Source organism: Phycodurus eques, chromosome 14, assembly GCF_024500275.1.
Source record: "Phycodurus eques isolate BA_2022a chromosome 14, UOR_Pequ_1.1, whole genome shotgun sequence".
Lineage (NCBI taxonomy): Eukaryota > Metazoa > Chordata > Actinopteri > Syngnathiformes > Syngnathidae > Phycodurus > Phycodurus eques.
In genome coordinates, this window is record NC_084538.1 from 17674532 (window position 1) to 17695893 (window position 21362).

Below are 21362 nucleotides of genomic sequence, written 5' to 3' on the forward strand. Positions count from 1 at the left end.
TATTGTAATTGCGATCCTATTGTTTTTTTAAAAGTCTGATTTGAAACTTATACATTATATATACAGTACAGCATATTGGAATTTAAAATGAATTTGTGCAGGTTTACCTAATGAATTGACCAATGAGTCAACCTGAGTGCAGATATGTTATCACCTTTTCCTTTCGAATGTATTACCAGATGTTTGAGTTGTGTTAAATACCTTTCACTAGCCCGATATACTGTATGTGCTGGTTGCTGCCAGCTATAATCACACTCAGAACAGCAATACCGACAAAATATGATCCCATTATAAGGCAAATGCTTCTGTGGTATATTCTCTGCGTCATGTCTAAAAACTCTAAATTGTGTTGAAAAATCTCATAACTACAGTATCTTCAAAGATCATGAGTAATGTTTTTAAAGTACGGGGTATGCTGTGCGTGATCCACCAGTCTTGAGCCTTTATTTCGGCTCATAAATTTGCTTTTCTCTCTCCTCCAGGTTTTTGCACAACAACAGAATCACCCAACTGGTGCCGGGAACCTTCTCTAATCTACAGGCCATGAAACGACTGTAAGTGTGTTACAGTATGTAGCGCTTCTAAAAACTGCGCTAGACACTAAATTGAATGTTGTGTTTTGCGTTTATCATATAAACTGATTGGTTTAACTGTTTTTAGTTCAATTTAGTTGTAGGCAGGCTGAGGTTTGTTAGATATTGTGTATTCTACTTTGGCTGGCTATTAAATATTAGCAAATGACTAATGATAAAGGCAATAATATGAAATTTAACTAATTGTGTTCTTTGGAAGTTGAAAGTGCATCTATTTTTTAGATGAAAGTAAACTAAAGACCTGTAGGTGAGAACCCATAACAAAAACAATTACATCTTTATTTCTGATTTTAGTCTGATTAGGTTGTACGTTAGATCAATTAGAAATTTCATTCTGAATCTGTATTCCTGCTGATTGGTCACTTTATAAACTTTCGAGAGGAATTCTACTGCAATGAATGTAACTACTGCTTTTGTACCCGAGTGTCTGTGCACATTGTGTTAAGGCGACTGGATTCGAATTCTTTGAACTGTGACTGTGAGTTGCTGTGGCTGGCGGACCTTCTGAAACAGTATGCAGAGTCAGGAAATGCCCAAGCTGCTGCCACGTGCGACTACCCTAGCCGCCTGCAGGGAAGATCGGTGGCGACATTAACAGCCGAGGAGCTCAGCTGCGGTATGGAGGGGAAAGCTTCAACTGTGCATGCAATTTCAGGAATGGCATTGATTGATTCTCTGTAGGCACGTTCAAAACCACATTGTTCGCTTAGAGTCTAGACGAGGCGTTACCCACCTTATTGAAACTAAAAGCATCTTCTTGGGTACTGATTAATGCAAAGGGCTACCAGTTTGATACACACTTCTGAAATAAATTTTCTCAAATAACCTTTATTTATAAGCTATTCTACACGACCAATCAAAAGTTTAGACAGTTTAGACGCATTTCTCAAAGTGTAGCCGAGCTTATAACTGGTAGTGTATGTGAAATGTTGATGAGTTATCACAGTCATACTCAACAATGATTTAACAAGATAAATATCAATATACAACACTTTATTTCTATAAATTCCTGCAAGAGCTTACATTTTCAAACCATCACTTCTACAGCATTCCTATGAAATCACAATGTCCCATGACTGGTGAGCTGTATTTAGAACAGCTGCGATCTAATCATGTCATCCTTGGAGGCTACTTGGTGCCTGCTCGCACCATGTTAGTCACCCCTGGTCTAGACATTTGCATACAGTTAGAACATACACTCACCAGACACAAAGTCAAAGCACTTGTGTTGCTTATTTAGCTCAAGGTAACCAAAGCTTTTCTACTCTCAATCTACAATGACAATAAAAAACCATGTACTTAAATTCATTGTGCAGTGCTGTGAAAAGTATTGGCCCCCTTCTGAAATGCTTATATTTTTGCAATTTCACCACTTTAAGATAATCAAACAAATTTAAATATTAGACAAACGTAACCCAAGTCAAAATAAAATATTATTTAATAATAAGAATTTAATATTCAAAGCTACCTAGCCGTTTATGAAAAAGTACTGCATTTGCATTTGTTTAAAGGTCTTAAACATTAAAGTGGTGAAACTATCCATCCATCCATCCATTTTCTGAGCCGCTTCTCCTCACTAGGGTCGCGGGCATGCTGGAGCCTAACCCAGCTATCACCGGGCAGGAGGCGGGGTACACCCTGAACTGGTTGCCAGCCAATCGCAGGGCACATAGAAACAAATAACCATTCGCTCTCACATTCACACCTACGGGCAATTTAGAGTTGTCAATTAACCTACCATGCATGTTTTTGGCATGTGGGAGGAAACCGGAGTGCCCGGAGAAAACCCACGCAAGCACGGGGAGAACATGCAAACTCCACACAGGCGGGGCCGGGCATTGAACCCCGGTCCTCAGAACTGTGAGGCAGCCACTCTAACCAGTCGTCCGCTGTACCGCGTGGTGAAACTATGCAAAAAATAAACTAAAATAAGAATTTGAGAAGGGGGCCAGTACTTACTCACGGCACTGTAACTCCATTGAACTAAGTGGATTGTAGAAATCATGATTAAGGTTCATACGTGTATGTCGATAAACAGACTACAGTATATACACTGAATCCCCTCCAGGCCTCCTTCCTGCAGATGGCAGCCATGCCAAGTCACCTGGTCTTACTCATGACCATACAGACACACACACACACAGGTGCATCCCCTTTTTGTGTCTGAGTTAGTCAGGCACCCAGCTGCTGTACACTTCATATAACAGCTGCTGTGTCTGTAGTCAGGGCAACATATCTGTCAGACCACCAGGAGCCCTTCAATAGTTCATACAGTTGACGATGTTTTTGTCAGATAATTTATAGTTTCAGTCATACCCATTGTCTCTAAATTGTTTTATCGCTTGTTTTATCGCTTGTAGATTATTTTATGGGCTGTATGTATTTATAGTAGCAATAGGTGACTATGTTTCCACTTGCAATCCAAACACAAGTGGTCTACTCAAGCATAGGTTGAAGCATGTTAAGATTTAAATAAATAAATAAAAATTAATTATTGATTCTGTCAGTATTTCTTTTGGAGCAATGCAGACAGTCAACTTGCCCGTAACTCACCATTACTAAACAATTTAAATCGCAGGACCTCATTTGTGCCCTCATTTTTATTCCATTTGTGACCACCTTCTTCATTTGGGTGCATAGCAAGGAACCATGAGAACAAGTTTTCTTCAATGGAAGTCGTTCCACACACCCCTCCCTCTTATTCCCCCTTTCATAGCCCTGTAAAGACTTAACAATGCACAGCCATCCAACCGGCTCTCAACATAACTGAGCCCGAGTTTCAGCAATAAAATGCCACCTTGACTGTACTATTTGCGTTTTTATTTAAATATGATAAAGACCAGGCTCCTACAAACCGGATTTCCAGGCTATCGTTCTTCAGAGCCCCATAATTGTGTGTGTTGAGCTTTTGAGTTTGCATTCTGGCAAGAGAACAATGACCAAAAAAACAATCTAAAAGGAGAATTGTGGACTGGAAAACCTGAGGTTCTCGAGGCTCAGGCTGAGTGATAGGTGTAGCGTTAAGGAACATACATATGTACAGACATTCATTCATACCTCATACCTCTGCATTCTTATACTCTAACCTTCCATTATAACACTCTTTCCAGAGATACCCAGGATCACATCAGAGCCCCAGGATGTAGACGTTACATCAGGGAACACAGTCTACTTCACCTGCAGGGCTGAGGGAAACCCTAAACCACAGATCATCTGGCTTCGCAACAAGTAAGCCTTTTAAGTCTGTGTCAACTGCCTAAATGCACAGCAATGAAGATAGTCCAGTGCTTAGTTATATTTGTCTTGTTTATCTCTTTCATCCTGACAGCAATGCTCTTAACATGCGGGATGACAGTCGTCTGAACCTGCTAGAGGATGGGACACTGATGATTCAGAACACAAGAGAGACCGACCAGGGAGTCTACCAGTGCATGGCCAAAAATGTGGCTGGAGAGGTTAAGACCTCAGAGGTCACACTGCGATACTTCGGAGCCCCTTGTAAGTGAAGTTTTAAAAATTTCTACCTAATGTTTCATCTTGTATTTGAGCAAATGTGTGACTTGGAATTACACCCAGACTCTGAAGGAAAATACAGTAAAAAGGGAGGGATAATATGCTTTTGTGTGTATACTCTGTCACAGGGGTATCAATTATGAGAAGCAAAGGGGGAAAACTGTCATCACGATATTAGAACCAAAAAATAAACTTACTCTACGTACATGACAATTAAAATGTTACTGAAAACATTACCGTGACAATATTTTGAAGGTTAGAATTAGCTACAGTGTGTCTAAGCTTCAAGTATTTTTGTCTTTTTAATAAGCGTTCGTGTTTAATAACCTGAGCATGAAATCATGCGTTTGTGTGTTCGAATTGTCTTACAACATGCTTGCCACGCTCACTAAATAGCATCCTCAGTTTCAGTGCATTATGTACATTTTTCATAGTTTTATGGTCATGTTAGTTGCTGTCCTCTTTCTTATGACCACTGCTGATTAGTTTGTACGTGGGGTCAATTAGAGTAGGGTAAACTTTTCACCTGTGTTTGTACTATTTATATACAAATATGTGTACATTGGCACTAACTCGATAAACAAACATGGTCAGGACTCAAAAAAAATGTTCTTAAAGTCAGCTGCTGCATCAACAATGTAAGGCAGTACACAACACACAGCAAGTTACTACAGAAAAGAAAACATAATTTAATAATTGTATTGTATATTGACTAATATTGTAAGAGTTCTCAGCATGGGTTAAAGATGGTTCAATATACTGTTCTCCATTTTTTACTTTTTCATCATTGATTCAAAAACTGTTCTGTTATAGGAACCTGTTTGTGTGGTTGATCGCTATACATATGAAATGACAATACCACATTAAGTACTTCCAAAGTCATAAGCAGTTCATGTAGCTAAAAAAACTAAATCCCCAAAATATGTGAGCAAGACAAAGGGTTATAAGTTGGCCAGGAAAATCCATATGAACTTAAAGAAACAATGTCCCCTTACGTATTCACCTGAGACAAATTTACCACTTTCAAAGACTGGCTGGAGAATTTAACACATCCTACAAAGTCAGAGTGGAATGTGGCCCACACAGTGTGAAAGAATGAGGTTACTGCCACATTTCAGCAGGTCAAATAACTTGGGTATCCCACTGAGTTGAGAGACAAGAAGAGCATCGGGGGGGGGGGAATCCCATATATATATATATATATATATATATATATATATATATATATATATATATATAGTCAGACATAATATCACACACGCTTACATACAGTAGTACTCCTCACATATCAATCAGTTGATTAGCAACTGTGCCGATGGTTTTCACTCCAGCTGTGTCTTGAAAACCAAAGAGTCATTACCAGCGTGACAGGTGGCTCCGTTATGATGTTGTGCATTTCCTGTCTTTGGGTGATTGTAAGCACCAGGCCCCTGGCTGTGTACAATTTTGCACGGTCACGACAGTAATGAGTGGCCAAGTATAGACGAGGATCGCAATCGGTGATACAGATGGGAAGTGGCGTTCGCCATCACCAAAATGACAGACAGAGAGGTGATCTTTGTGCATGACCTGTCAGTCTATCAGCAATCATCTAATAGTACTTCCCAGGTCCAGGGATAATGTACTGTATGATGAAAAAAATTCTTTAAATGTAACATTACTGACCTTTAGTCTGTATGACACACTGTAAATCAAATTTTCTTCAGGACAGTAACAGAGTCTGGCCAAATGATTATTATTCTGATCAACTGTCTGATAACATTTAATCTCTGTCTCCCCCTTAACAATCCAGCCCGGCCAAGTTTTGTAATCCAGCCCCAAAACACGGAGGTACTGGTGGGTGAGAGTGTGACTTTGGAGTGCAGTGCCACAGGTCAGCCACAACCTCGAATCTCTTGGACGAAGGGAGACCGGACGCCACTGCCCAACGATTCTCGCATCAACATCACTCCCTCTGGAGGGCTTTATATTCAGAACGTGGTCCAGGCTGATGGAGGACAATATACCTGTTTTGCCTCCAATAATGTTGATACAATTCACGCCACAGCTTATATCATTGTCCAAGGTAGGTTAGCAATATAATCTCCAGCTTGACAAACCAAACTCTGTTGCATTAAGTAAGACCTTTGGTGCTTTTTATTTGTTGTTCCTCCAATGGAGAAAGGTTCCACTTCTGATCAAACTGCTGTTGTGGCTGCATCCTCACTCGTCTCGGGACTACTAAATGTATAAAGTATATTATTGTGTTATGATATTATGTCTGACTAATTCTGAACTTCTGTTTCAATACCAGTGTAGCAGATTAATGCTGTCCAAAAGGGTTTTGCCATAAAGGCCTTCGTGGTTGTTGTTTAACATCTCATAGCTCATGTCATTCCACAAAATCAACAGAATTCCAAGGGATGGATTAATCGATGATTATTTCCATCCCTCGTAGCGATCCTTCAACTGATATATGATGATAGATAAATGATTGAGCTTCAAACAAAAGATTAAGAAGACAAATTGATTATTATATCCTTTTTTGTGAATTATCTTGCTCTCTAGGTTAAAGCTACCCAATAAGTCATATTTTCCCATTTGTGTCTTTAATGCACATTAACATTATTGCATTTATCTTGGGCCCCCAGCAATCCCCCACTTCACAGTCACACCACAGGATGAGTCTGTCCTTGACGGCCACACTGTGGACTTCCCATGCGAGGCGACAGGTTACCCCCAGCCAGTTATCGCCTGGACTCGTGGGGGCAGCCCATTACCTCTGGACCGCCGACACTCAGTCCTGTCTTCTGGCACGCTTCGAATCACCCTGGTGGCGGCCCACGACGAGGGGCAGTATGAATGCCAGGCCGTCAACCCAGTAGGGACTGTTCGCACCGCAGTGCAGCTCAGCATCCAACAGAGAGGTGAGTGTACAGGATAAAACTTTTTAAGATGGGTGGAAAGTCCACTTAAGGCTTGAATACAAAATCGATATGAATACATTTCTTCAATTTTTTACTAAAGTGAGATGCCAGAGTCATGTTTACTGCTACACTCCTAACCATGTTAGTCTTATACAGGCTGTTTTTGTGGCAAACACTGCATGTTTGTCTGAGAGGAGTTAGGGTATGGAAGGTGGCAAAATGTCAACACGGTAAAACTGACATATTCTTCGTAGCCAATTAAGTCGTGTGTGTGCGCGCACGCTCTCGTGCATGTACAGGTTTGTGTGTGTTGCATGTTGCTATTACGCTGTCACAAAGTATTTACACGCTGAAGAAAATATCACTGTTAGTGTTGTTTCCGCTCCCTTTCATTCATTCTGGTGTTGTGTGTTTGAAAGAGAAATTGAGTATGTTTGTGTGTCGTGGCATTTGTTGGGGGGATGAAGAGTGTTAAAATTACAGGCATGAAAGTATTAAATAGGGAAGCATGTCAGTCTATAATCCTGAGATGACTCCATGTTTTTCCATGTAGTAATGGCTGTTAACAAGGCTCAAAATATATGTTGAATGGCTCCACTCTTAAAATTGTGCACAAGGTTACAATCATGGTGGTAGTGTGGGATGACTGACGTATGCGTAGACTGACGTGCATTGTAATGCGACACCTCAGACGTTAAAGCAGGAATTAAAAGGATGTGACTGTTTTTTGAGAGACTTAGTAAATTCTTTATTACTAATAACTGTATTTGAAAAAACGAGGTGTATTTCCCTGAATATTGATTATGCTAGTGCATATCTGGAAACATACCATGATGCATTCATCATCCAATGAGGGGACTGTAGAATGCTGTTCACAGCAATTTACATGGGTTTTTGAGAAAATTCAGCTCTGATTTATAGGCAGTTGTTAGTCAAGACCACAAACTATTTGTGAGAGGTTAACCGGGTTTCCCGATGGCCAGGTGGCTCAGTTTGCAGCATGGGAACCCTGCAGGAATTTGAATGCAGTGTGTAGAGGGCAAACAGTCGCAGTCTCGCACAAAACACCTCAGCTTTCTGAGTGTCATCTCAGCTCCAAGACTGCACAACACGATGACTCATTCTGGAACAATGCTCCGAAGTTCATTTGTGTGCATGGCAGAGATGTAGTCCAGGGGCACTCAGTGTTTGATGATCAACTCAATACAAAAATGAAAACAGCTGTTTTACTGACACGTCATATTCGAATGTTCGCTTGCTTGCAACCATGTGTGTCTATTGCATACAGTGGAACCTCAATTTACGAATTTAATTTGTTCTTGAACGGTGTTTGTAAATTGCAGTTTATATTAAACATAATTTTCGCAAAACAAATAATAAACATGATTGATGGGTTCCACCCTCGACAAAAGTACCTATTTTAGTAAAAAATGGTATACTTTGAACAGAATATAAAGCTATACAGTACTGTGTATCAAACATTAAAAGGGATGATGTAGCAAAAATCTCTTCATTAACCAAGTTAACAATAGCAAGCGGAACTGTCCCCCTCATTCATACGCAGCTGCCCAGCCAACACGCAACCAAACAGTGTCACGAGTCCCTCTGGTGCGTTCATAGCCAGTCAGAAATTACAAATTACAATTATGAAGGGGATAAAATGAAATCCACTTTACGTTGACTTCTTTGCTTGCAGCTTCTTTTTGTCTTGTCAACATGTAAGTGCCTCACCTTCTCGCCAGTGATAGTTTTGGAAATGCCACCACCCGCTAGTTGTTTTTTCTTGGTCTAGAAGTTTGCTTTGGTCCTTTCAAAGATACTTCACTCCCTTGGCCATCGCAGCAGCAAAAACAACGTTATTATTTTTCCGCAATAGTGGCAATTGTGGACGCGTTTCTTCGATACTGTTCTGTCGGCTACTTGCAAGCACACTTTACAATGCATGCGCCATTGATATAGTCCTCACAAATAGTCTTTTATTAAGTCCACAGTGAGTCCTCCCCTCTCGCCACGCTTGTCCGTTGTTTTTCTAGGACCGATATTGAACTAGCAAAATGCAAAAATAAAGGCAGAAAACACCAAAAAGGACCACGATGACACACTAAGCAAAGTAGCGGCCGACCGCCACACTGGAGCAGTTGAGAGTGATCTGCTTCCCCACAATGGCTGCACCACCCAGCACAAAAGGGATGAATCAAACGTTTGGACATTGCAACAAGGTTCAAACATCGGGCAATATTTTAATTTGGTCTGTGGTTCGGAAATTGAGTAATTGGAACATTGAGGCTTTCGTAAATTGGGGTTCCACTGTATTTGTTGCTCCCATAGCAGTTTCAACCTCAACTGTTATAAAAGTTTAACCAAAAAAAACTAACAAATAAATAAACAAATTTTTTTCAGTTTATTTTTGCTAAGCATAAACCTAACACACACTTAACAATAAGCACAAAGGCTAAAACAATGTTTTTTTTAAAGGAAAGCCATTCGTTGCAACTCTAATACCAGACGTATGGAATTTTTGCATTAGTATTGGGAAAACACTGATAAGAAAGACTGGAGCAGATTTATTAGAAGGATCAGCTTTTTTATATATTTCTAATATATTTATTTTTATATATTTATAAATATTTACAAACCCTTGCTTGGCTGTTTCCTGCTTTTCTATTAAGTGTTACACTACTACACTACACTATACTACACAACTGCGCTAAACGTTTTAGGCCATAACTAGATTTGTTGGTTTTGGAATGCTGTAACGATCTTGTGCTTACGATTTGCCGAGTATAAATACATTTTAAAATTCCTGCATCCAGACCTTTATCCTTATTCTTTTTATTGGCCCACACGGCACCATTCTACAAATTTATTTGGAACTCATTTTTGCATATTTTGTATTAAACTGTGAACAGTACTGTAGGTAAGAAAGGTACCATTATTGTGGAAGATTTTTAGTTTGTTTTTTTCCAAATCTGTGGGTGCCTTTGTGCCGGAACAGGACTACACACGATTTATGTAAACAATTTTCACCACACAAAATAAAAAAAAAAGGTGAAGAAAAGTGGAAGAAAATAATCATTTATCCAGAGCCCCACCAAAATGTTATTGTTTCTTCCTCAAACCCTGGCTCAGCCCTGCACAATATGTTGTCAAAATTGGTGCAGTAGTTCTTATGTAATCTTTAGTAAAACACTGAGACATTAACTAAACACTGACCAATGTATGTGTTTTTCTGTTCCTTTTGAAAGAGGAGGGAGATATTGCTTAGGGTGTTTTGTGAGCATAAGCAGGAGAGCAGACATTTTGAGTTTCTTGTCTGCAATGATTGATTTCAAAATGCACTTTACCTGCACTGTACTGGCGTATAATAATTAACACGTGCGCATGTGTGTGTGTATGTTTTAACTCATTCAGTAACGCCTGTTTTCACAAATGCTCCAAGGGACGTGACGGTGGAGTCTGGCCAGGACGTCCAGATTCCCTGCAGCGCTCAGGGCCAGCCACACCCTGTCCTTACCTGGAACAAGGTTAGATGCTAAGACTACATTTTTCTGATTAACCTTGTCTCCACAGGGGCACAAGGTGAAAACTATGTTCATCAAGGATTTCTGATTTTAGTTCTTCAATTTAGCTTGGGTCAAATGCTGTATAGGTCAGCATTTGGTCAGTTTTATTCCACAAGTTACATGTAAAAGGCAAGTTGACATGACTTATTCAGTTAACAATAATAATGAGCATTTTTCAAAATATACGGGTAACCAAGTCAAGAGAAATCAGATCTGCCAATAACATGCAGTGGAAATGTTCAAAAAAATCGATCTATCCATTTTTTTGTTTTGTTTTCATAATTATTATTTTTTACCGCTTATCTCGTTTGAGTGAGCTGGAGTCTATCTCAGCTGACTTTGGATGAGAGGCAGGGGTACTACACACCCCTGACTGATTACCAGTCATTACAGGGTACACAGAAACAGACAACCATTCACACACACATTTACACCTTTTGGAATGTGGGAGCGAATTGGAGTGCTGGATAAAACCCACAAAAGCACTGGGAGAACATGCACACTCCACACAGAAAGGCCTGAGCCTAACGTAACCTTTATACTATATGTGAAACAGTTACGCAAAACACATACCCCAAGAATCAAAAATGACTTTACACTTTTGCACCCTATTTTCTTCTTGTCTTTCTGAAATTAGCCAGTTTAAGACAGCGGCACTGTCTCATGCAAGCCAGCCCATCCAGCCTCATACTGCTGGACAAATAACAAGTATGGATTTTTGTTGCCATGACAACAAAGGGGGGAGCTAGGTGCAGCTGCACTTGGAACCTCACATCTAAAAAAGTGATGGTGTGTGTGTACGTATGTGTGTACAGTGCCCTGAAAAAGTATTGGCCCCTTTCTAAAATTCTTACATATTTTCCCCCAGTTTATTGTTTAAGATCACCAAAAAAATTTTAATATCAAACAAATATAACCCAAGTGAACTTAATATGGTGATTTCATTTATTAAGGAAAAATATATTAAAAGGTACCTGGCCTTGTGTGAAAAACTAATGGCCCCCTAAACCTAATTACTGGTTGGGCCATCCTCAGCAGCAACAACAGAAATCAAGCATTTTCTATAACTGGCAATGAATCTTTCACATCTCTGTGGAGACATTTTGACCCACTTTTCCTTGAAGAATTGTTTGAATTCTGCAAAAATAAAGGGTTTTTTAGCGTGAACAGCCTTTTTTAGGTCATGCCACTCCATATCAATCTGATTCAAGTCTGGACTTTGACTAGGCCACTCCAAAACCTTCATTTTGTTTTTGTAAGCCATTCAGGAGTTGACTTGCTGGTGTGTTTTGGATCTTTATCCTGCTGTAGAACCCACGTGTGCTTCAGGTTGAGGTCACAAACTGATCGCTGATCATTTTCCTTCAGGATTTTCTGTTAAAGAGCAGAATTCATGGTTCCATCAATCACAGCAAGCTGCTGAAGGAGCCAAGCAGCTCAAGACCATCATGCTACCCCCACCATGTTTGACTGCTGGCATGATGTTCTTTTTCTGAAATGGTGTGCTACATTTACGCCAGATCTAACGAAACACACACCTTCCAAAAAGCTCAACTTTCATCTTGTCAGTTCATATAATATTCTCCCAAAGGTCTTGGGAATCATTAAGATGTTTGGTTTTTTTTTGGAAACGTGTGTTTTTTTTTGCCTTGGAACTCTGCCATGTACTGTATATAATTTTTGCCTTGTCTCTTCCTAATTGTTGTGTCATGAACACTGACCTTAAATGAGGCAAGGGAGGCCTACAGTTCTTTAGATGTTGTCCTCAGTTCCTTTCTGGCCTCCTAGGTTAGTAATTGCTGTTCTCTTAGAAGGATCTTTGTAGGCTGTCCGCTCCTGGGAAGATTCACCACTGTTCCATGTTTTCTCCATGTGGAGATAATGGCTCTCCCTGTGGTTCGCGAGAATCCCAAAGCTTTTGCTTTTGTAACTCTTTCCAGACTGATAGATGTCAATTACTTTATTTCTCGACTGTTCTGGAATTTTTTTTGAGCGTGTCATTTTGTTGCAGCTTTTGTAGATCTTTTGTCTGTCTTGATTTTGTCAGGACATATTCTGTTTAAGTGATTTCTTAACTGAATAGGTCTTAATTAACAATAGGTCTTAATTAACAATTAACAAAAACATGTGATTATCCACAATTAATTCTTAATTAAATATTTATATATTTATTTATTTAGTTATTTATTATATTTTATATTTATTTTAATTCTTAAAATATTTAACAAGAGGGAGGTACTTTTTCACACAGGGCTGGGTAACTGAATGTTTTTTTTCCATAACAAAGGAAATCACTATTTGAAAACAAATGAAGTCACTGTTTGAAAACAACATTTTAAGTTATATATTTGTCTGATATTTACATTTGTTTGACAATCTTTTTCACAGCGCTACACACACACACACACACACTGCCAAAGTACATTTGTCAATTGCTTTGCAAAGCTTTATGTGGCGCATTGTGCAGCGGACACATGCTAAACCAATATGCCTAGCTTTAATGTAGTGTTTCACATGTCCGCGTTCATACTGCAAATGAAGTTTTCTTGAGCAAAACCACTAGTAGCTAATTTCACCATATCCCCAGCAGTGCGAAATGTTTTGCGCAGACACATTTTCAGAAATTGGCATATTACCAAAAAAAATGCAGTTGGTTGTTTAATTTCCCACTTGAAGGGTGAGCATTCGCTCGTGTCACCCGTCTATTTGTCTACAAACAATAAAAAGTCGTTCTTCCGTAATGTACTATTTAAATGACTTATACATGGTGGCCCTTTGTCTGATCTCCCCAACTGCACCTTCTATCTCTCAGGATGGTGTGCAGGTGACAGAGAGTGGTAAATTCCACATCAGCCCTGATGGATATTTAGAGGTAATGGATGTGGGCACCGCTGATGCTGGCCGCTACGAGTGTGTAGCCCGCAATCCCATCGGCTATGAGGTCGCTAGCATGGTGCTAACTGTCACAGGTAAGAGAACACATTTTCTCTGTTTTTTTTTTATTTTTTTTATTTTAAATCACATCAAATTAGAATGAAAATAAAACAAAATGTAAATGTTATTTTTAATCAGCTTTATACTTATGCCAGAACAATATTGATTGATAGTGGTGAATTGATAAAATCAGTCCCTGCAATTAAAACTGAAGCAGGAAAGTTTATTTTTTCTTCTGTGAGGTAGTGCTTATGACTATCGTGTTATTTTAAAATCTATAGAGTGAGACGCCCAAGTGTGACTGTTTGAGTCACACTGTAATGCTGTGATATCGGATTGCTGTCAGCCCTTCTCTTTCTGCTGGGATCTGTCAGCACTCTGCTGATGTACAATATCATAAACTGTTTAAAAGTGTTCTGCTTTTGTTGGAATCTATTATGCCCTTATCCACAAAGCATCTCTGAATTTGTGATTTGCACAATGATGGCATTCAGCCACTAGAGATTTTTTTATTTTTGGAAAACATTCTACTTTTTATTATAGAGTAACACTTTCGATGATAATTGTTTGTTACGAAGACAAAAAATATATATATATTTCTATATTTACTACCCCTCCTTGAGTCGTCACCTTATTGTGGTGGAGGGTTTTGTGTGTCCCAGTGATCCTAGGAGCAAAGTTGTCTGGGGCTTTATGCCCCTGGCAGGGTCACCCATGGAAAACAGGTCCTAGGTGAGGGACCAGACAAAGCATGGCTAAAACATCCCCTATGATGAGTAAATTGATGGAATCAGATTTTCCCTTGCGTGGACGCGGGTCACCCTCTGGAGCCAGGCCTGGAGGTGGGCCTCGAATTCGAGCGCCTGGTGGCTGGGTCTGGACCCATGGGGCCTGGCCGGGCGCAACCCGAAAGGGTAACGTGGGTCCCCCTTCCCATGTGCTCACCACCTGTGGGAGGGGCCACAGGGTTCGGGTGAAGTGTGAGCTGGGCTGTGGCCGAAGGCAGGGACCTTGGCGGTCCGATCCCCAGCTACAGAAGCTGGCTCTAGGGACGTGGAACGTCAACTCTCTGGCAAGTAAGGAGCCCGAGCTGGTGTGTGAGGTTGGAAGTTCCAATTAGACACACAGTTTGGGCTCTGGTACCGGTGAGGGGTTGGACTCTCTTCCACTCTGGAGTTGCCCACGGTGAGAGGCGCTGAGCAGGTGTAGGTATACTTACTGCCCACTGGCTCAGCGCCTGTGGAGCCAGCACAGTGGATGAGAGGGTAGCCTGTTGTTTGTGCCTATGCACCAAACAGCCGTGTCCCTCGGGGAGTCCTATGGGGAGTATGGGGTACCAAACTCCCTTTATGGGCTGTTCAATCCCTGTACGACTAGTGTCAGAGTTTGATCCGCATTGCCGGCAGTACGTCGAATTTGTTTCTAGTGAGGGTTAGACTCAGCCAATGCCCTTTGTTCATAACTTTTCTGGACAGAATTTCCAGGTGCAGCCGAGGTGTATAGGGGGTCCGGTTTGGTGGCCTCAGTATTGCAACTTTGCTTTCTGCAGATGTGGTGGTTGTGTTGGCTTCATCAAACCGTGATCTCCAACTCTCACTGGAGCGGTTCACACCCGAGTATGAAGCGGTTGGGATGAAAATTTGCACCTCCAAATCTGAGACCATGGTCATCAGTCAGAAAAGGGTGGCGTACCCTCTCCAGGTCGGGGATGAGATCCTGCCCCAAGTGGAGGGGTTCAAGTATCTTGGGATATTGTTCACCAGTGAAGGAAGAGTGGAACGGGAGATCGACAGGCGGATCGGTGCAGCGTCTGCAGTGATGCGGACTTTGTATCGGTCTGTTGTGGTGAAGGAGCTAACCCGAAAGGCGAAGCTCTCAATTTACCGGTCGGCCTACGTTTCTACCCTCACGTATGGTCAGAAGCTGTGGGTCATGACCGAAAGAACAAGATCCCGGATACAAGCGGCTGAAATGAGTTTCCTCTGTCAGGTGTCCGGCCTCACACTTAGGGTGATAAGCTCAGTCATCCGGGAGGGTCTCAGGGTAGAGCCGCTGCTCCTCCACATTGATAGGAACCAGATGTGGTGGCTTGGGCATCGGATTAGGATACCTCCTGGACGCCTCCCTGGCGAGGTGTTCTGGGCATGGCCCACCGGGAGGAGACGACCCAGGACACGGTGGAGAGAATATGTCCCCGGCTGGCATGGGAACAATTCGGGGTCTCGCCGGAAGAGCTGGATGAAGTGGCTGCGGAGTGGGAAGTTTGGGCTTCCCTGCTAAAGATACTGCACCCGCGACCCGACCTCTGATAGACCGAAGAAAATAGATGGCTATACACAGTATTTATTATTAGTAGTAGTAGCAGTAATAGTATAAGTGTTGGTATTATTTTTATCATCTGATTAAAATGTGAAGGAGCCTTTGGGTCATAGTGGAAAAAGAAAAAATGGTGATACAGTAGGTCTACTATGAAAAGAGACTTGAAGTTAGAGATAAAATGTTGGAATATGAGATAAAGTTGCTATACTCTGAGAAAAAATGTTTTGCAAGTAGATTTAAAAAAAAAAAAAAAAAAAAAAAAAATGTTTTCAGTATTACAACCAAAGTACCGTAGATGAAAAATTCAGAGAGAAAGATTGAGTTAAAAAGTTATGAGCCCTTAAGGATAAGAAACTGATTACATCCAAAGCATGGCTGAGCAAATAAAATCTCTTGCTGAACCAGTGATGAAACTCATCTGAAACCATCTGTGATATACAGTACTTGAAAAAATATTTGAGGCAACAGCCAATTCAAATAATGGTAATGTTCCAGGAGAAGTTGTCACATATTTCTGCTAATGCAGTATCATTTCATTTTATTAAATTCAACTCAGAAATGGGATTCCGCACTGTACTGGAGAGAAAAAAAAAGTGTTTTCTCTCTCAAAGAGCCAGTTCTTTATACATACTTTACATAAGTCTCTTCTCTTTATACTTTACCAAACAAAGTATCAAACTAAAATCTGGCAGCTAGAGATAAAAAATATTAAATGAAAGTTAGAAAACTGATAGCAATCTATCCATGTTCTTGACCACTTATCCTCACAGAGGTCGCGGGCGTGCCCGAGCCTATCCCAGCTATCTTCGGGCAAGGGACGGGATACACCCTGAACTGGTTGCCAGCCATTCGCAAGGCACATATAAACAAACAACCATTCGTACTCATATTCACACCTACGGGCAATTTAGAGTCTTCAATCAACCTACCACGCATGTCTTTGGGATGTGGGAGGAAACCGGAGCACCCGGAGAAAACCCACGCAGGCAGGTGGGTTCCACGCAATACTGTGGAACCTCGATAGAACGGACTGATAGGGGCGGGGGGTCGTCCGATATAGCCGATTGTCGATTACATCGAAGCACTTTTTTTTTTTGGAGGCTCAGCACAAAATTGTTTTGTAGGGGTTTTTATTGTGGCCTAAAACAGCAAGTGACAAATGGAAACTATTTTTGGACATATTGTTCAGTCCCAACAGTCTGTTTTATCAGATATCTGTTATATCGGGGTCCGTTTTATCGAGATTCTACTGTATTTCTTCTTGCCTTTACAACAACAGTTCCAGCAGTGAGCAGAGAGGGCGACACATTCGTGAGCACGTCCATAGAGCAGGCAATCCGTAATGTGGACAGCGCTATCGAATCTACAAGGAGACGTCTGTTTGATGGGTAAGTTGTGAGAGACTCATGCAACATGTAGGCTACTTTACTGGCCCCAACACTTGGTACACCTGTACATTTAATAAGATCAAGCACAATCACTCTAACAGAAATTACTTTACAAAGTTGAATATTGTGGTTGTACGTAGTGCTGCATTTCTTTGTACTGAGGAGTGTTGTAACTTTTTTTACACTCCAACAATTCATACTCATGTAGCCCAAGCTAAAATTAATAGTTGTTTTGCAACATCTCAGTAAATGAATTACCGGTACATCTCCTAAATTTCTGCAATATTCTGGCATGCAGTACCTTCCTACAGACCTCCTAACAGATTTAGTTAGTTTTATCATAATCAGGGTTACCTATTTTCTCATCTGGCCAGAGTTATTCATTGTGGAGAAGATAAAGAAGAAGTGATCTCTGTCACTGTTGGCAGGTTCAGTGTAGTTCATAAGTGTTTCCATCCTGTTTAAAGATGTGGTAAGCGGTTGCGTTGATATTGGCATGCACACGGCGCTGCACTTGGCCTACACATGCATGCATGATGCATTGAACATGAACAAACATATACACAAAGAACAGCCTTAGTCTTAGATGACAATTATAGGCTGCTGGCTAAGAGGATCAGATGAACGAAAAAAACAAAACAATAATGTACCAGCAAAAATGCCGCTGCAATTATTGTGATACCAAAGTACCCTGAATGTGTTGCTTCTTATTGCCAAATACACTGAACAAAAATATAAACTGAACACTTTTTTTTTTGCTCCCATTCTAAAACCTTTTCCACATAGACAAAAGGCCATTTCCCTCAAATATTGTTCACAAATCTGTCTAAATCTGTGTTCGCGAGCATTTCTCCTTTGTCGAGATAATCCATCCCACCTCACAGGTGTGGCATATCAAGATGCTGATAAGACAGCATGATTATTGTACAGGTGTGCCATCGGCTGGCCACAATAAAAGGCCACTCTAAAATGTGCGGTTTTATCACACAGCACAATGCCACAGGTGTCGCAGGTTCTGAGAAGCGTGCAATTGGCATACTGACAGCAGGAATATCCACTAGAGGTGTTGCCCGTGATTTGAATGTTCATTTCTCTACCATAAGCCGTCTCCAAAGGCATTTCAGACAATTTGCCAGTACATCCAACCGGCCTCACGACCGCAGACCACGTGTAACCACACCAGCCCAGGACCTCCACATCCAGCATGATCACCTCCAAGATCGTCTGAGACCAGCCACCCGGACAGCTGCTGTAACAATTGGTTTGCTCAACTAAAGAATTCCTGCACAAACTTTCAGGAACCGTCTCAGAGAGTCGTGTGAGTGAGCGGTTTGCTGATGTCAACGTGGTGGATCAAGTGGCGCATGGTGGCGGCAGGGTTATGCTATGGGGAGGCGTATGTTATGGGCAACGAACACAGGTGCATTTTATTGGTGGCATTTTGAATGCACAGAGATACCGTGACGAGATCCTGAGGCCCATCCTTGTGCCATTGATCCACGAGCATCACCTCATGTTGCCGCATGATAATGCACGGCCCCATGTTGCAATGATCTGTACATAATTCCTGGAAGCTGAAAACATCCCAGTTCTTGCATGGCCAGCATACTCCCCGGACATGTCACCCATTGAGCATGTTTGGGATGCTCTGGATCGGCATATACGACAGTTCCAGTTCCTGCCAACATCTAGCAACTTCGCACACCCATTGAAGAGGAGTGGACCAACATTCCACAGGCCACAATCAACAACCTGATCAACTCTATGCGAAGGAGATATGTTGCACTACGTGAGGCAAATGGTGGTCACTCCAGAGACTGACTGAATACCCCCCCAAACTCCCACAATAAAGCAAGTATGCAGCATGTAGCTATGGCTGACTAGCAGAAGACCAGCGTTGTCGTTGTGGGGCTTGTTTCCCACATGAGTGCTCCCCTTAGAGTCCACAGTGTTAGATTAATCAATACGTTGGTTAATAGTTGGTGTTTTGTCCACTGGTTGTTTTTTTTTCACTGGCTGCTGTTGTGCTGCAAGTATGGAGCTGCTAGCAGGTAGGAAGTGCAGAAGCTGACCGCGGGAGCTAGCATCAGGAGCCAGCAGCAAACGCTAGCTAGCTTCCGTGACGACGTGGAGTAGCGATCCAAGAAGGAGTGATTTCCAAGTGAAACATCTTAAAGGTAGCCAACTGGAGCCTGCTTTGCGGTGCAAAATAAGTGGTAATTTACCAGGTGTATAGGAATAATAGATATCAAGTGGCTTTGCGCCGACGTAGCACACACAGACGTTCATCTGTGACCTCGAAGTCCATCCAGACAGATATGATATGATGTGGCAGCACCCGGAAGGCCGTCGTGATTCTCTGGTGAGGAGCAAATATTTACCATATAATATATATAAATTTGTAATATTACACATGACATATCATATTGAAATGAAATGACTACTTTTTCCCACAACCCCGGGGTCTCACATTGTTTATACAATGTGAGGGGGGGGGGGGGGATTTTCCTTATACCTATGTATAATATGCTCTATTGACTTCTGATTAATTTTTTTAGGGGGAGAGGAACATATTATACACAGGACATTATGGTAAATGTAATTTTTGGCTGCATTTAAAACTGACTGAATGTCAAAAGGTTCTGTGACACAATAATAGTTATACACTGAATTCAGTTTATTGTAGTAAGCTTGTGTGTAGATTCTCAGTCATCCAGGTGATGATAATTCGCTTGTTGAATCGAAGCAACTGAATGTTTGTTGAACACGTTTCTTCAAAAAACTTCTCATATTCAATACCATATCAATCACCATGAAGGCTTTATTTCCTTATTACTGTTTGTTATTGTAGATGTGCATTATGTTGTACATTTATTCCTGCATCACAAGGCAAAAATAAAAATATATATAGTACTCTCGTGTGCCTGCCAAATGTGTGTTTCAGTACTTAACATGTCAAATGAGGTATTCATGTTGGATTTGGATTCAATCCATTGTATAACATCGTTGTGCTTACTGAGTAAGAGGAATTTTGTTTGCTATATTGCTCTCGGTAAGGCAGGGTTGAACAGGCACTGTATATGTTCACACATAGCCACACCCTCAATTCCAGCTCTGGAATTGATGCATTAGCTGCAGGATATCATGTTTTTAGTCTTTCACATGTATATCTAGTGTGCATCTACAGTATGTTGTTCAACTCTAAACTCATGTATTTTCTAGGTCATTGTCTTTCCCAAAGCTGAACTTAATTTACCTGAAATATTTGGTTGTTTACTTTTTTTCTTCATTCACTCCTCCCTTCTGCCTCTCCAACATCTTCCTATGCCTCTAGTCAGCCTCGCACCCCTGGAGAGCTTCTTGCACTTTTTCGTTATCCACGTGACCCTTACACAGTGGAGCAGGCTCGTGCTGGCGAGATCTTTGAGCAGACTCTGCTTCTCATCCAGAACCATGTCAACCAGGGTCTCACGGTCGACACCAACGGCACTGGTGAGGCTAATTAGTATATAAATAAACTGTGGCAATTCTAAATCTGTGGTATAGTTTTCATAATTGACCCATCCATCACTTTTTACTGCTTATCCTGGTTCAGGTCACTGGAAAGCTGGGGTCTATCCCAGCTGACTTAGGCTGACAGGCTGGTTACACCCTGAATTTTTACCACCTATCAATGAGAGGACTAATGCATACTGTATGAATAGACAATCCTTCACATTAGCATTTAAACCCTAAGGCAATTTAGAGTCTTCCGTTTACCTAAGCATGCATGTTCTTGGACCGTGGGAAGAAAGTGCAGTTTGAGAAAGCTAACATGAACACAAAAAAAACATGCAAGCACACATACCCAAACCAAGATTCAAACTCAAAACGCACTAACCCACAAACATTCTGTGAAAGAGCGGCACTCTTTCCTGAATCATTGCCAAGCAACACAAAGGCACAAGATCACGCTTCATTTGGGAAAACTAAATATTCCAAGCAAAACAACCATTCTTTTAAATCTACAAATTTCATTGCATGTAATATCAGGACTACCATTAATCTTGGAAAGACAATTCTTGTTGATTCTGTATGCTCAGGTATTTCTATTGGGGTTTGTGTCCTTAACAAAGGTTGGCCAATCTAATGGTTCCTTATGAAATA

At 41.1% G+C, this 21362-nt stretch overlaps 1 protein-coding gene across 1 annotated transcript in view; it reads left to right on the plus strand.

Annotated features, from left to right (window-relative positions):
- The window catches only part of LOC133412768 (peroxidasin), a 62353-nt gene that overhangs the window by 28677 nt on the left and 12314 nt on the right, over window positions 1-21362 (plus strand). Inside the window, exons 6-15 of the mRNA XM_061696395.1 lie at window positions 483-554; window positions 1040-1209; window positions 3704-3821; window positions 3922-4091; window positions 5899-6171; window positions 6737-7012; window positions 10424-10536; window positions 13388-13544; window positions 17108-17216; window positions 20551-20708. Of these exons, the coding sequence (XP_061552379.1) occupies window positions 483-554; window positions 1040-1209; window positions 3704-3821; window positions 3922-4091; window positions 5899-6171; window positions 6737-7012; window positions 10424-10536; window positions 13388-13544; window positions 17108-17216; window positions 20551-20708 (1616 nt within the window). The remainder of the gene's footprint in view (window positions 1-482; window positions 555-1039; window positions 1210-3703; window positions 3822-3921; window positions 4092-5898; window positions 6172-6736; window positions 7013-10423; window positions 10537-13387; window positions 13545-17107; window positions 17217-20550; window positions 20709-21362) is intronic.